General features: G+C 36.5%; 1 protein-coding gene across 4 annotated transcripts; it reads left to right on the top strand.

Annotated features, from left to right (window-relative positions):
• Positions 1-4653: 4653 nt before the first annotated feature.
• Positions 4654-12858, top strand: LOC103712692. 4 transcript variants are annotated; one of them, XM_008799281.4, is made up of 9 exons: positions 4656-4844; positions 4979-5034; positions 5140-5188; positions 11252-11426; positions 11624-11686; positions 11820-11867; positions 12007-12066; positions 12349-12409; positions 12522-12858. In XM_008799281.4, exons 4-9 carry the CDS (start codon positions 11280-11282, stop codon positions 12593-12595), a joined length of 453 nt encoding a protein of 150 aa, XP_008797503.1. In that variant the 5' UTR covers positions 4656-4844; positions 4979-5034; positions 5140-5188; positions 11252-11279; the 3' UTR covers positions 12596-12858. The 4 variants fall into 4 exon arrangements, with proteins under 4 accessions (XP_008797504.1, XP_008797502.1, XP_008797503.1 ...); XM_008799282.4 differs by lacking the exon at positions 4979-5034 and having other exon boundaries at positions 4654-4844; XM_008799283.4 differs by lacking the exons at positions 4979-5034; positions 5140-5188 and adding an exon at positions 8222-8285.
• Positions 12859-13911: the final 1053 nt, after the last annotated feature.

Here is a 13911-nt window from a genome sequence, read left to right as displayed (position 1 = left end):
ATTTGTGTGTGTTTTATTTTACTTGGTTGCCATGGAGTACAGCTTTAACATAAGGGCTCGTTTGGTTCGCGGGAAGTATTTTCCCTCCTAGGAATATGATTCCTGGGAATCAGATTCCTAGGAAGAGGATACCTAGGAAAGTACTTTTGACATGTTTGGTTAACCATGGGAAAGTGACTAATTTCCAAAGTGCTTATGTTTGGTTGACCATCCACTTTCCTAGGAAAGTTATGTATAATTCCTATTATGCCCTTAATAAAAATTAGGTCTTTAATGCCTCTTTAATGCTTCTTTAATACTGAAGGGTCTTTTTGGGAAAAAATAAAAAAGAAGTGATTCCCACCTCATGGGAAAGTAACTTTCCCATGTTTCTCATGGGAAAGACTTTCCCATGAAATGTGGGAATCATATTCCCATGGGAATACAACTTTCCCATCTCTCTCCTTTGAAAACTCCAACCAAACAAGAGGCATTTCATTACTTTCCCGTTGACCACACTTTTCCCCCTTCTTTTTCTGCGAACCAAACGAGCCCTAAATGATAGCATCTTCCAGCTAGCGCCCATCGTAATCTTTGTGCATGTACCAAATTTTCCACTGTTTTCTTGCCCGCTTATTCATATTCGATTAATTTATTGGTACGGCATCATGCATGCACGGACGCCTGGAATCCTAAAAGAAAAGATAGTTTAAATTGCTGAAACATGTTTGAGGTGACTATTTCCACTCAATTCAGGTGAATGATAGCATTGTCACGCATTCTCGTCGGCGAAGTTGTTGTATCAAAAAACTAAAACAAAGCTTTGAACTTTGAAGTCTCCGACGCGTTTCATGGACCTAATTTTTGCTGGAGGTATGAACTACCTACCCCTTATGGTGTGTAAAGCCTAGTTTGGAACTCAGCCAAGTTATACCTAATCATATATCAATCATGGATCGACACAATAATCAGAAATTTATTTGCGGGTCATCTCCTGAAATAACAAAAAAAAAAATATTTGTGTATTAGGTGCTCTTAAAGGTTGTTGATTCCTTTTAATTGAGGGATTTTATTTTGTTAAGATATATAGACAAGTAATATATAGTTGGATGGTTAGGTAGTAGTTTGTCGTCTATCATAAATCCAATTATTAATGTTGCTTCTTTGTATCAAGAGGGGTAGACAGATCATAACCTCCATGCGTTACATTGGGAAAACTATTGGGTGAAAGGTATATAGAAAGGTCATAAAGAAATGAAGAACTAGAAGACAAAGGAGCAAGCTAGCTAGAAAGTATATTTCAACTTTTTTTGTGCAGTGTGACCACAAATAATCAAAAGTCCTTAGGAATTTTATGTCCAAGATACTTGCCTAACATGCTTGAGCTTTAAGGTATGTCAAGATTACATCCTAAGCTATCTATGAACATCCATAACATCAAACTTTAAAGGACAAGGATATGGAAGTGACTTGCAAAATATGGTGAGAAAAAATAATACAAAGTATGTAAAAATTTATTTATAAAAAAAAGCCCCCAATTTTGTTTCTCAGATCTTTGTACCATAGATAACAAGAAGAGTGACCACGCATCCCCACCTGGACTGGAAAATCTAACTTTTAGTCTATTCATGTCCAAGACAAATACTCTTGGAAGAGGATGAAGTTTTGGGTGTTTATCACCAAAAGCATCCTCTTATATTTGTGAGATCATATATAGGGGTGGAAAGTAATAGTAGTGGTAACTTGGAAGTTTAACCATCTCATGTGAGCTTGCATGTGTCACATAGAAATTTTTCATAACACTTGCCTAAACAAACATGCTTATATATATATATAGATGCATCAGATCTAATCGAATCAAGGATTGTGATTGAGTAGAACTGACTTAACCAACAGTGAGCTTTCATTGGCATCAGCAGGGCAATTCATGGACCCTTTACAAGTTTGTTAATTAGACTTCTACATGTATTGACTATGTGTGTTATATTTTTCATGACATTTGTTAAAGATGCCATACAAACTAATACTCAGTTTCTCCCACTTCATGACCCTATTCTTTTTAAACGTGTTCAACCAAAATTTTATTGGTATTCTATAGCAAAATAGATGGCAACAAATGTTAAGATGTGATTCTTCATGTTTCTTTAGATTTATTGTGTGTCAGAATGAAAACACAGGAAAAAAATTAAAGTTCTTGTATGGTGCTTTTGCCCATCTTTCTCTCAACAAAAATTAAACATCATTTGATTGATTTATCTTATAGAATATCTAATAGCTACCAGTGGGAAATGTTTCGAAATACCTAGCAATAAAAAGGGGCGAAACATATAAGAGTAGTTTATGGAGATGCATAACTAAGAAAGTTAGCATTTAAAACTATGATTAAAAAAAGTACACATGTGTAAACTGAAAAAAAAAGAGATGGGGGAGAATCACCTAGAAAACGTTGCTTTAAAGATGCAAGACTTGAGAATATGAAATTGCAAACGTAATATTTAATAACCTCGTTCTGCAATACATAAAAAATTAGCGCAGGATTTATGAAGAAGCAGCTTAGCAACTTAGCAAAGTAGATGGACATAAATATCACTGCCATGGTTATATTGCTGCGTGAAATAATAATAATAAAAAAAATCGACACTAGATGCTTGAGTCATGCAAATGATTGAGACACAAGATAATTATAATGGCAGTTTGAAATGAGGTTCAACAAAAGCAAGGAATGTTATCCATCTCCTATCACACCAAAACTTGGACCTGTTTTTTCTTTTATAATGTTTTGGCTTAAAGTTGAAGATATTTCGATTTAGGAGATCTCTTCTTTTTTTTTCCTTATTGGTATGGCAGAAAATGAACTTGATAATATAATTAGATATATCCAACTCAAAGCCGATGTGACACTCTTCATCATTAAACCAAGTCTAACTCGATCTATCCAAAAACTCAACCAAACAGATTAAAAGCAACTAACCTTCGAGGTCACACATTGTCGGTGCAGAGTCCTGTAGCTCGGACAGATAGCTATTCAGCTTGGCATCCATTCCAGACTGACTTGAGTCCTCTCACTATGGATGGCAGCTCACCGCTTTTATGGAAGAGCCCACTCTTATCATACCGAAAGATAAATATTACCATAATGGTCCTAAATGGTTATGCCACATTTATAGCATGATCCAGGATTATTACATTGAATCTTAAGATGGTTAGGACATAATTTTGGATGATTACAACACCATCCGATTAGAAGATTCCGAATCCCATGGCTATATATAGACTCGAAATCCCATGTTACTAATATACTAAAACTCTCATTCGTTTTCTTTTCCCACACCATTATCAAAATCTTTCTCTAACTTAAGTATCGGAGGATTAAATCGAAGTCAAATTTGGCGAGTCCTTTGACTTGTTGCTATTTTGTAGATCGACGGAGATGATCCACATCGACTATTTGAATATCGGCATCAATACTTACATATTGGATTATTAAAAAGATAGATCTAAACAAGGTTCATGGCTGAACAACTATGCATAACAACTGTTCAATTGTTGAATGACTCAACTCAATTTAACATACTTTTGAGAAATCAAAATTTAACACCTTTTATTTTACAAAAACTCATTCGAGATTTCATTAATTGTTGTCTCTCAAAATTGTAAATGCGATACCTCCATTCATCTTTACATGCTTCGAAATGTTTCCTTAGCAGATAAATTCATATGAAGGGGTTTAGAGCCCTATTTTCATAATAGGAGCATACCTAGCAGGATAAGCCACAAAAATAATAGTGCTCATGCAATTTTTCATATTGCACATCATTTCATATTACAAACTCTTGTGTAGCGCTCTTGCATTATGGGTCCCAATCAACACCTGCCTCTAAGGCGCAGCCTAATACAAAAACTCCCAAACATTAACATCATTTTTTTTTAGAATACATCATAATATCTAGTTACTTTAACCATACACCATTGGAGAAAGATAAAAGAAATGCCCAACAATAGCAGTGCATTTACCAATTTCATAAACAAAATGGGTTTAAATTCTATTAACTTGCAGAAAGTGGTGAATTTGATTGCTTTGGTGCACTTGCTATGATTTGTCTAGGTTATTGATTAAGAAAACATTGTTCATATTAACACAAGAAACTACCACCCAAAAAAAAGAAAAAAAATTATGAAGATCATGTTTGCATTTTTCTAAAGAATTGGGTTGAAAATTCTATAGAATTTGTAAACTTAGCTAGTATAACCAGTAAGATCATATACTACAAACTAAGTTAGATAAAATATCAAAAAATAATTTAGAGAAGATCGACCTGAATCCTATAAGGAGAAATAGATTTTTTTTTCTCCTTACAATATTCGGATCAGTCCACTCTAAAGCTATTTTAAATATTTTATGAAAATAAGTTTAATCCAATATTTAGTCAATGAGGTTACTAGTTTTACTAATCCAATTCACGGATTGTATAAAATTTTCAGCCCAATTCAATAAAAAAAATCTAAACAACCCCGAAACAGAAATCGCCTGGCAAATAATTTTAATCCGAAGATCCAACCAGCTGGCGTGATCACAACCATCAATCGAGTGGCGGTTCTCTTTCCATCGGCAGCCCACGTGCTCGGCACGTTATGTTTGCGTTAGCGTCGCCAGCGCTGTTTGTGTATAAACTTTCTATTATTTATTTCTGGATCTTATCGGTGAGGGATCTTGGAGACCCGCGCGGGTTACGCTATATTGGGAAAAATAAACGGGAAAAACGATAAAAGATCTCCCAGCTTCTTCGTCCATCCCCTACACTCTCTTCCCCCTTTGCCCTCTCTCTCTCTCCGATCCTTTGTAGGCCGATTCTTCCTCACCGGAGGTAAAATCTGCTCTTCTTGTCGTTTTCGTCGGCGTTTATGCTGATTTCTTGCTTGATTCGGGCTTCATAGGTTGTGTCCATGCCATCTGGCGGTGGTTAAATTCTTTATTATTTTTTGATTTGTTTTATTTAAGAGAAAGCCCTTCATCCCATCACGAGTTGTTCGAGGTTTCTGTTAACGATTTTAAGAGTAAGTTTGGAATCTTTGATGCTATCTCGTAAAGGAAAACATGTTTCTTGATAGATTTAATGGGAAATCCTTATGATTCTTACATGGGTTTTCTGTTATTTTTAGTGAATATGTGGATCTCAAGGGATTTGTTCATCCATGTGCTCAATTTCAGGTTAAATTTATTGGTTTTTTTCTTTTCGTTGCATCTCCACAAACTGATATATGAGAATGCGGTATCGTGGAAATCTAAAGAAATCGAGAATAGATTGACTTCCGAGCTATCTATATGTTATTTATTTCTTAGTAATAAATTGATGCAGCTATTACCAATTGGTGGGGTAAATCGGGTTACGTCACTTGGTTAGTTGGTTACAGTGCTTAGTGGTCCAGATCCCTCTGGATGGGGCACAACCTTTGCAAAATTCTGGACATTTCTTTTGTTTAGTGTGATTGCAAATATGAGATAATAATTATGTCAGCCAAGAGTTTTAATTCATTTTGTTGGTGACTTGGTGTTTCTTTGGCAGCCATCAATGAGGTTGGCAAATTTAATGGGCCATCAGTTAGATCAATAGGCTTGTTTTACAACTCGTAACTATGTGCTCGACCTTGCAATTATTCGTACACTTGATCAAGTTGGTTGTTTAGAACTCAAAGATATATCTATAAGAAAAAGAAATGTTTTGGTTTGTGTTTTTTTTGCGTTTATCATTATTAAGCAATGAGTCCCACGTTCTATGGTTGCAGAAAAATTCGCATGATCAGAATAGATTTTTTAAATGGGGAAATTTGTGAATCTTATAGGTTGGCTATGTTGGCTTTAAAAGGCCATTGCTTCCTAATAACATGGTGGAGTCCATGTAATCATTGATTTCTTTGATCGTAGAATTGATCAAAATCCCTGTTCTCTCATTTCTGTTGTGCATCAGCTGGCATCAAAACCGTATTGATATTGTCATCTTAAGGTGAAATTTGATACAGTGGATCAAAAGATGGATAATTTTCTTTAAAGCAATCACTCAGCAATATAATAACTTTTAAAGTAAGGAGAGTTTGCATCAATTGAGGAATGAATCTTGTGCTTTAGTAGTTTCTTTGCAAACTTGTGCCTAAAGATTTGAATAAGGATGGTTCTGAAATATCTTATTTAACAAAGAAGTAGTGACCAGGATCAAATTGTAAATCTATGAGGGTAGAAGTGCAAAGAGCCTAAAGAATAATCTAGACTCAAAAGGATCTGATGATGGAGGATGAAGAGATTATTGAAAGATTATTCATCATAGTAAATGGTTCATGAAGGGGCTACAATTGTTAAGTGTTGTCATTTTTGGATCGCAAAATGGATTTTGCATTTCTAATCAGATGGATTAATTATCTTCATCCAATGTTGAATTAAAACCCATTAATATGAGCTAGTGAATCAATAGGCAGCAATATTTGATAATTTGATTGGTAGTGAGCTTAATGTTGGTCCCCACTGTTAGATCTTAAATATACAGCAATAGAGCATTGTGCTGGTGATCACCATTGAGATTTTCACAAATCACAAGTGCTGGTGCAACTAGAATACTAGATGGCTAGGTATAGCTCTTGTATTTAATTAAACATGTTCTTTCAGAAAATTTTCTTGGCTATTTGTAGAGAAGTCTTAAGGAATAGAAAGGTTGCACAAAGTTAAAGGTTTTAGGAAAAATATCTTTGATTTGTCCTTTTCCTTTCTTTCATCTTAATTTTTTATGTTATGAGTTAACATTTCTATGACCGTAATTCTATATTTTTAGGAAAATATATTCAGTAATTTAATACTTTGATCTGACATGGGAGTTATGGTTTAGGTTATTTGGCATGCTAAATTTACTTGGCCATTATTTTTTCTTTCTGGAAATTTCATATGCCAAAGTTTCCAACAACATTGGAAAGCAAGAAATATTAAAGGATGCCCCCAGGGATCAATTTAGATGATTTCCCTCTACTAAATTAACTACTGATTTTTTTTCCTAAATTGCTTCCACAAAAATAACCCATGATCTGTCTCAATTGCTAATCCACCCGTGTACTGCACTAATTCTTTTTTGTCACCATATGAGTTGTCAATATTTATTTTGATTGAAACATAAATGATAGATTTATAAAATTGTTTATATTAGGAGTTAAAGATCGTTAGTAACTCATATAATGAAGCATAGGCTGCTGGAGAAGACTTAGGAAGTCAAATTTGAAACCTGTAATTGAATATTGACATGTTATTAAGAAACCAGAGACATTGTTTTTAGTGTAATGTTATGGGGCTTAGTTCAGCACCCATTAGTTTCCTGTGCTAACATGGCATGAGGGGATTGGTGCAATTTATAGTGGCTAGCATGATTCGCAGAGGGTGGTTGAATCATGACATTCCATTCTAGAGACACAATGGCATAAGAAATTGGCAGGGTGACTGAGCAAAGCCCCATAGCATTTTTCTTGTTCTTAACAAATGCCCAAGGGCATCTGTTACCATTAAAAGTTATAGTTTTCTATGGTGGTAATCTGGTAGATTTCATGCAGTACCTTCCTCCCCTTGATTGTTGTCTGAATGAAAATTCACATTCTTATCATTTCTACCTCTTTTTCATAAATATTATCTGAACTTTGATTTAATCTTGATGTAAATTTATGCCCATAACTTAGTTCTTTCCCCTTCTTTCCTTGCATCTAGCTTTTTCCCACTTACGGAAACCTTTCTCGGTGTTTTCTGCTTGATAGAGCTAAACAATTTTTACTACAATAACTTTTGTCCACAATGACTGGGATGGTGTTTGCTTTAAGCAGGGCAATTTATTTAATCTGGGTGCTTTTGTGAGTGAACCATTTGGTCCAGATAGTTTTTGTATTAAATTTTAGGTCAAACATGAGCTTTAACTCTCCTTGAAGGCTCACTTGATCTGGTATAATGCTTTTGTTTAGTTTTCAGACTTCATTTGATTGCATAATCCTATTGTGGAACCTAAACCCTAACCATCTAGCCTTTTTCCAACTATTTGGGATTGGCTTTATAGATCCTCATTTGCCAATTATTCCCATCTTTGATGTTTTTGAGGAACCTAAAATAGAAAATTACTACCTTGGCTAAGCAAAAGTTTAAGTCCATCCAAATGGTATCATCTTCATCTATTTTCTTCTTCTTGTTATTGTTGGATAATCTATTGGGTGATAAATGATGGGACAGGATTTTAGAGGACTTTCTAGCAAGAAGGATCTTGGTACTTGAGGGACAAAGAAGACTCAAAAAAGTAAGTATGAAATATAAAATCTACATGTTTGGTTATGGACCTGTGAGATATATATATATTCATGTTGAACCCATATGCTTTGATTTCCGAAAAAAGAAAGAAATGAAAAAAATAGAAATCTCATGCAACCCCTCTCTTCTTTGCTTCCTGTAAATATTCGAGAAATTTGGGAAATAAAAAAAATGCCTTATGCATGTATGTTGCCAAAAGGATGGTTCCACTTCTAGGCATAATCATCATCATCCTCACTTAAGCCTTCTCAAAATTTGGGGATCAACTATGAAGACAGCTCTTAAGTCAAAAAGATATCGTGCAAAGAGTGAGCCAATATTTTTGATTGGCGGTCAACTTCATGTCAAATTCCTAGCTAAGGAAATTTCAGGCAAATGAGGGCCAGTCCAGTCCATGAAACCTAGATGGCAATGATGGGTAGGAATAGGATGGTTGTTGTCGAACCAAGGTAATTGCCAAGGCGAGGTCAGGCGGGTGGAACTCTTGTGTAGCCTAGGCGGGCACGGTGCTTTGGCAGCTGCCTACATATGAAAGTCCTCCAAGCTTCTATAGTGCATATACTTAACTATATGCTAAACAAGCATGTGCGTGTATCATATATAGACTCTTTTTTCACCATATATGGCATTGTGAAACCTAATTTTCATGCTGAAAAAGTCCAAAGATCAAATTCCTCTAGAAGAACTAGACCAACAGCAGCATTGCTGCCACTACAGCAGCCAGCAGGCTGCAAAACACAACTGGGTGGTAAGCATGTAGCAAGAAGCAGGAGGAGGAGGGCAGGAATCAGCGGCCAATGGGTTGCGGGTTCATAGCCAACAACCTACCATGAGGGAGGAGGAGGCAAGCAGAATAAAAGGATTAGAAATTAGAAAAAAGCTGAAAAATTCTAGACGAAGAAGAGGTAAGAGTAGGAGAGATCAATAAAAATCAGAGGAATGAGAAGAAGATGTGATTGGTCGGAGAAGACAGAGAAAAAAAATGTAAACCTGGTAATAGTGCTGGCCATTGCAGCCACCACTGCCACTTGTAGCTCCTACTTTACCTATTAGTAGGCATTGCTCAGCTCAAATGGCTGCTACTTGCTTGGTGGTAGGCCTTTTGCTCCATCCCACATATCCTATATGGGGCTCATATAGGAAAATAAAATGTTAAAAGAAACTCTCAAGGGTTTGGTTAATCCTGTTGGATCCTTGGGATTGAAAATAGGATTTCTAGTATTCCAGAATATAAGGCCTGGCCCAGCTCATGTTAACCGGACCTTTCCTAGTCCATTCCTGCAGAGAGGAAAAAAACAAAAAGGATCTCAGCAGGATGGGATTCGGGCCAGCCCAGTCTGAAGCTATTCTCGGGAATTCTATGAATATAGGCTTGGCCTGGCCTTTGGTCCTGTGATCCTGCAAAATTGCACAGGATTATCCAAAGAGGCCCTAAAGATATGGGTTTAAAAGCGGGCTTAGCCTGGCCAAATAAAGTGCTTAGGCTGCTGCCTAGGCGCCAACAGCGCTGCTTTTTACAATACTATGTTGAACTTAATGCAACCAGTGAGCAGACCTCTGCAATTTCCTCAACATGGTAAGTGTCTAGACAAAGAAGATGGGTTAGAAGTCCTGAAATAGTGAATCGTATTACCTTTGAAGCACAGATTAAAGGCAAAGGAGTAAAATTTAATATAATTCTATAAGATGAAAGTACAAGGGACCAGAATATACAGTAAGATTGCATTACTATCCAGGATGGATGTCAAGATAGAGAAATTCAGATTAGCTGCTGTAGATTGGATGAGGTAATTTCAGAATTTTTAATATCTAAGAATGGTTTATATATATGGTCCTTAAATTATAAGATTAATAGGTTCACCCCTTTAATGCCTCTTACATATTCTTTAGTTAAGTCCCTTGGTGCTTATCACAGTGTTGGTTGATGAGAGTGCTGAAGTGGTTAATGTTGAATGGGGATTACGGGTTTCAGAAATTAGCTGGACTTAAATGCTTGGATTAATTGTGGATATGGTTAGAGTTGCGGAAAAGATCCCCGAACAAGTGGTTTCCCTTGCCTTTCCACGTAGAGGGATAGAGATGCATTGATTCAAATAGGACCATGGTGGTGAGGTAGAGTTGAGTCTTTGGACTGTTATAGAATTGTCCATCCATACATCAAAGCATGGTTCGCCGTGCCGGGCTGGGGGCGGTACGGGGCATACCGTACCATACCGGTTCGGTACTGGTACTTGGTACAGGTGGCATACCGACACTCAGTATGCCAAAAAGACTCTGTACCGTATCATACCGTACCGACACAGTACTAGACTACTAGTGTGGCACTGGTATGGGGTCCGATACCGATACGGCGAACCTTGCATCAAAGAAATGCTAGAAGAATGTGCTGGAAATATACTATTCTATGTGGATCAGAATGTTAGACGCTAAAGAGCGGATAATTGGGTGGTATGCATATGATGGATATGATTTTTAGTTGAACCAAGTAAAAGTTTGCATGATTGTATTAAAGCTACCAATGGATAGCATCGATAGAAGGTGAGTAACAACAGATTCCAAAAATCCATCCTAAGCTTGATAAGTCTTTCCTATATGTATTTTTATTCTTCAATTCTTTTCTGTGAATATGAAGTTTGTTTTCATATTACCAATAATAATTAAGATTGTGCGCATGATTAGGCTGCTGGAGGATTGAAAAATGTCTTGTACAATCTTTCTTATGTTCTATGGCTCTGAATCATCCTGCTTTTTGCTCAAATCCAAGTCTTTTGTATTTCTATAGACATCTCTTATATTTTTTATTTTTCTTGAGAGACATGTCCTTCCGTTTACAAAGCATTCATTTGTGGTCAATCACCTGAAATATTATAGAGAATTGCTTATTTTAGAATTAAATCAACAGTTTATCTTAAGTTTAGAATTGCGAGACATGCTGTCAAACATTTTCAATTACAGCTGTCTTTGAAGGACATTTGAGCACACTATGTCAGACATGAAGGCTGCTGAAGCCAATGAGCAGTTGTCTGCAGACAATAATGTCAAAGAAAAGGTTGATGAGGATGCTTCTGATGAGGGCCCTCTAATCTTGGACCAAACTGAAGAGAATGCCATGCCATCATCCCAAGAAGAGGTGACATTATGCTTTTTTGCTCTTCTCCATTACCTTCTAGGAAGTTGGCTCTGATACTTGATACATACATTGCATGCATTGCTTTTGTATATATCTGGGTTTTTGTGACATCTTGATAAAATGCTTTGAGCTATGCTGTGTCCGGTGAGGTCTTAGTCTTATACCCATAGGGTCATTACGTGACTACTTATTTGCAGGAGGAAGCAGTAAAGAAGAAATATGGAGGGATGTTACCGAAAAAACCACCACTCATATCGAAGGTAACAACCCTTTTCCTTTAGATTCATCTATTTATTGCATCATATAATATATATGCATTAAGTTAGGAAACCCATAATTTCTTTTCTTTTACATTTATTAAGGAATAACATCACAGAGAATTAATTTCTCCAGGACCATGAACGTGCTTACTTTGATTCTGCTGACTGGGCTTTAGGAAAGGTATGTGTTGAGCTTTGCAGTTATACCTTTTTTTTATAAAAAAAAAAAGGTCTAGACTTGGGTTGTTGCTAGCTATGAATTTTTTAGGTCTTGTAATGTTTATTTTTAGCTGAAAATTTACTTTGCTTGATTCTGACAGCAAGGAGGGCAACCTCACAAGCCCAAAGGACCCCTTGAGGCACTTCGGCCTAAATTGCAGGTATCAATGTTTTGCGGCCTTTTATACTGCTTGACATTCATGTGTACTATGACATGCTTTCAAAATTTGTCAGTGAATGCATCATATTTTTGATCCACACTTCCTCCATCCCCTTGAGGTGTGCACGCATGAAGCAAGCAACCATTTTTTTAATGTACACATGCACTCTGTTGATATATATATGTATGTACGTATGTATGTGTGTATATGAAAAATAGACAATGCATCTATCCATATGATGCAGAACAATTTTTTGATGACTGATTCTTTCATTTCTACTAGCCTACACCTCAACAGCAAGTTCGTTCCCGCCGCTCAGTCTATGCATCTAGTGATACTGAAGGTATTAGTGCATATGTTAGTGTTTTATTACTAAATCTAACTTTTTCCCTTCTTTCTCTTTCATGTTTTTTAAAAAGGTCCTGCTAAACACTAGTTCTCTTTTTTGGCCATAGATGGTGGTAATGCTGCAGCTGAGGATGTGAACAATAATAACAGCACGGACTGCGAGAACGGCAACAACCCATAATTGCATGTTCTACAGTGCTACTGTTGGCGTGCTTTGCTCTAATTCCTCTCTTACAAAATGCAATGAGTCCATTTGTAGCTTCCATGAATAAATAGTGGTGATGATGATGATGTTATTTTATTTCATACGAGAAGTTAATGTTGCAGTGTTGGTGGCAGCCAAGACTTGTGCTATTAGACTTGCAGCATGTAAGGCTTTTTAGTCTCAGATTGAATCGTCTGATATAATAAATTTTATAGATGGCATGGCATTAAAAGTGCATCCTAGAAATGCTGCACGCTAATATTGTGGAAAACAGGAAAATGCTGCAGATTATAATTTATAGCAGTCGAAATGATTGAGTGGTGAACTTGGAGAGATGAAGAACTAGGTGCTTCATCCCATCTTCGAGAATCTTATATGCATGCATGCATACATATATACATACATAAATATGGACATACAAATGTTTAAATTCTAATTTTCAGCAGTCCTTCCCCAACATTTTGAGAAATATGGTGGTTACGAGCCACCACAGATTCTGAACACTGGATTCTTTTTTTTTTTTGGTACAAACACTGGATTCTTTCAAGAGCACGCCCATGAGAGAGGCCGCTGCCTTAACGTTACGGTGTTTAATTTCGAGGAATTGCGCGGAAAACCATTTTTATTCCGCTCCTAAGCATAACTGTTTCTTCTTTTCCTCTTATTTATCGGTTGGTTTGTGGCTGACTTCCATGGTTCCATGAGTAATCCTCTCTTTATTGGAAACAGCCAATAGTAGGTCAAAATTGTCAAAGCCATTAATGCGTTTGGCTACGGTGACCCATTTATCCTATCCTTGTTCAGTCGCATCCGGGCTGAGTAACTTTTTCTCATGAGCGACTTTTTTCAGCAAAGGCTCCATTCTTTTCTCCTTTCAATCCAATTATCTCAATCAAAAGATGTTTGCTCGGCTGGAAAATAGAAATGTAGACTTCTTGCCCCAAGGAATTTCAACTAAGTGAGCTAATTTGCCTCTTCCACATCCTCAGACCAAACACAGCCTGCTTTTAAAATTTTGTCGCAAATTAATCAACAATCTTCCCTGTTTATCAGATTTTTATTTTTTTTTATTTAGAAAATCATTTGATCCACATAAAAAACTGTTTGCGTGCGTCCGAATGATAATGTTGCCATATTTCTGTTTTCGTGAGATGGGAGATGACAATGGAGACTGCTAGTACGAAAATAATTATCAGAATCATCATATTTTGGCGTCACTTCCCTCCATGCTATTTCTGCTTTCTAGCCATCCCATTTCAAGACCAACCAAACTTCTGCATGGGTCTCCCAAT

Source organism: Phoenix dactylifera, chromosome 4, assembly GCF_009389715.1.
Source record: "Phoenix dactylifera cultivar Barhee BC4 chromosome 4, palm_55x_up_171113_PBpolish2nd_filt_p, whole genome shotgun sequence".
In the NCBI taxonomy this organism is placed as follows: Eukaryota; Viridiplantae; Streptophyta; class Magnoliopsida; order Arecales; family Arecaceae; genus Phoenix; species Phoenix dactylifera.
The sequence above is the reverse complement of the archived record's forward strand: the minus strand, read 5'-3'. Positions and strand labels throughout refer to the sequence as shown.

Bases quoted from the DNA above. Each gene is read 5' to 3' on its own strand.
- LOC103712692 (XM_008799282.4), top strand. From the start codon at position 11,280: ATGTCAGACATGAAGGCTGCTGAAGCCAATGAGCAGTTGTCTGCAGAC. The intron at 11,427-11,623 runs GTGACATTATGC...ACTTATTTGCAG, and splicing joins TGCCATCATCCCAAGAAGAG to GAGGAAGCAGTAAAGAAGAA. The intron at 12,067-12,348 runs GTATCAATGTTT...CATTTCTACTAG, and splicing joins CACTTCGGCCTAAATTGCAG to CCTACACCTCAACAGCAAGT.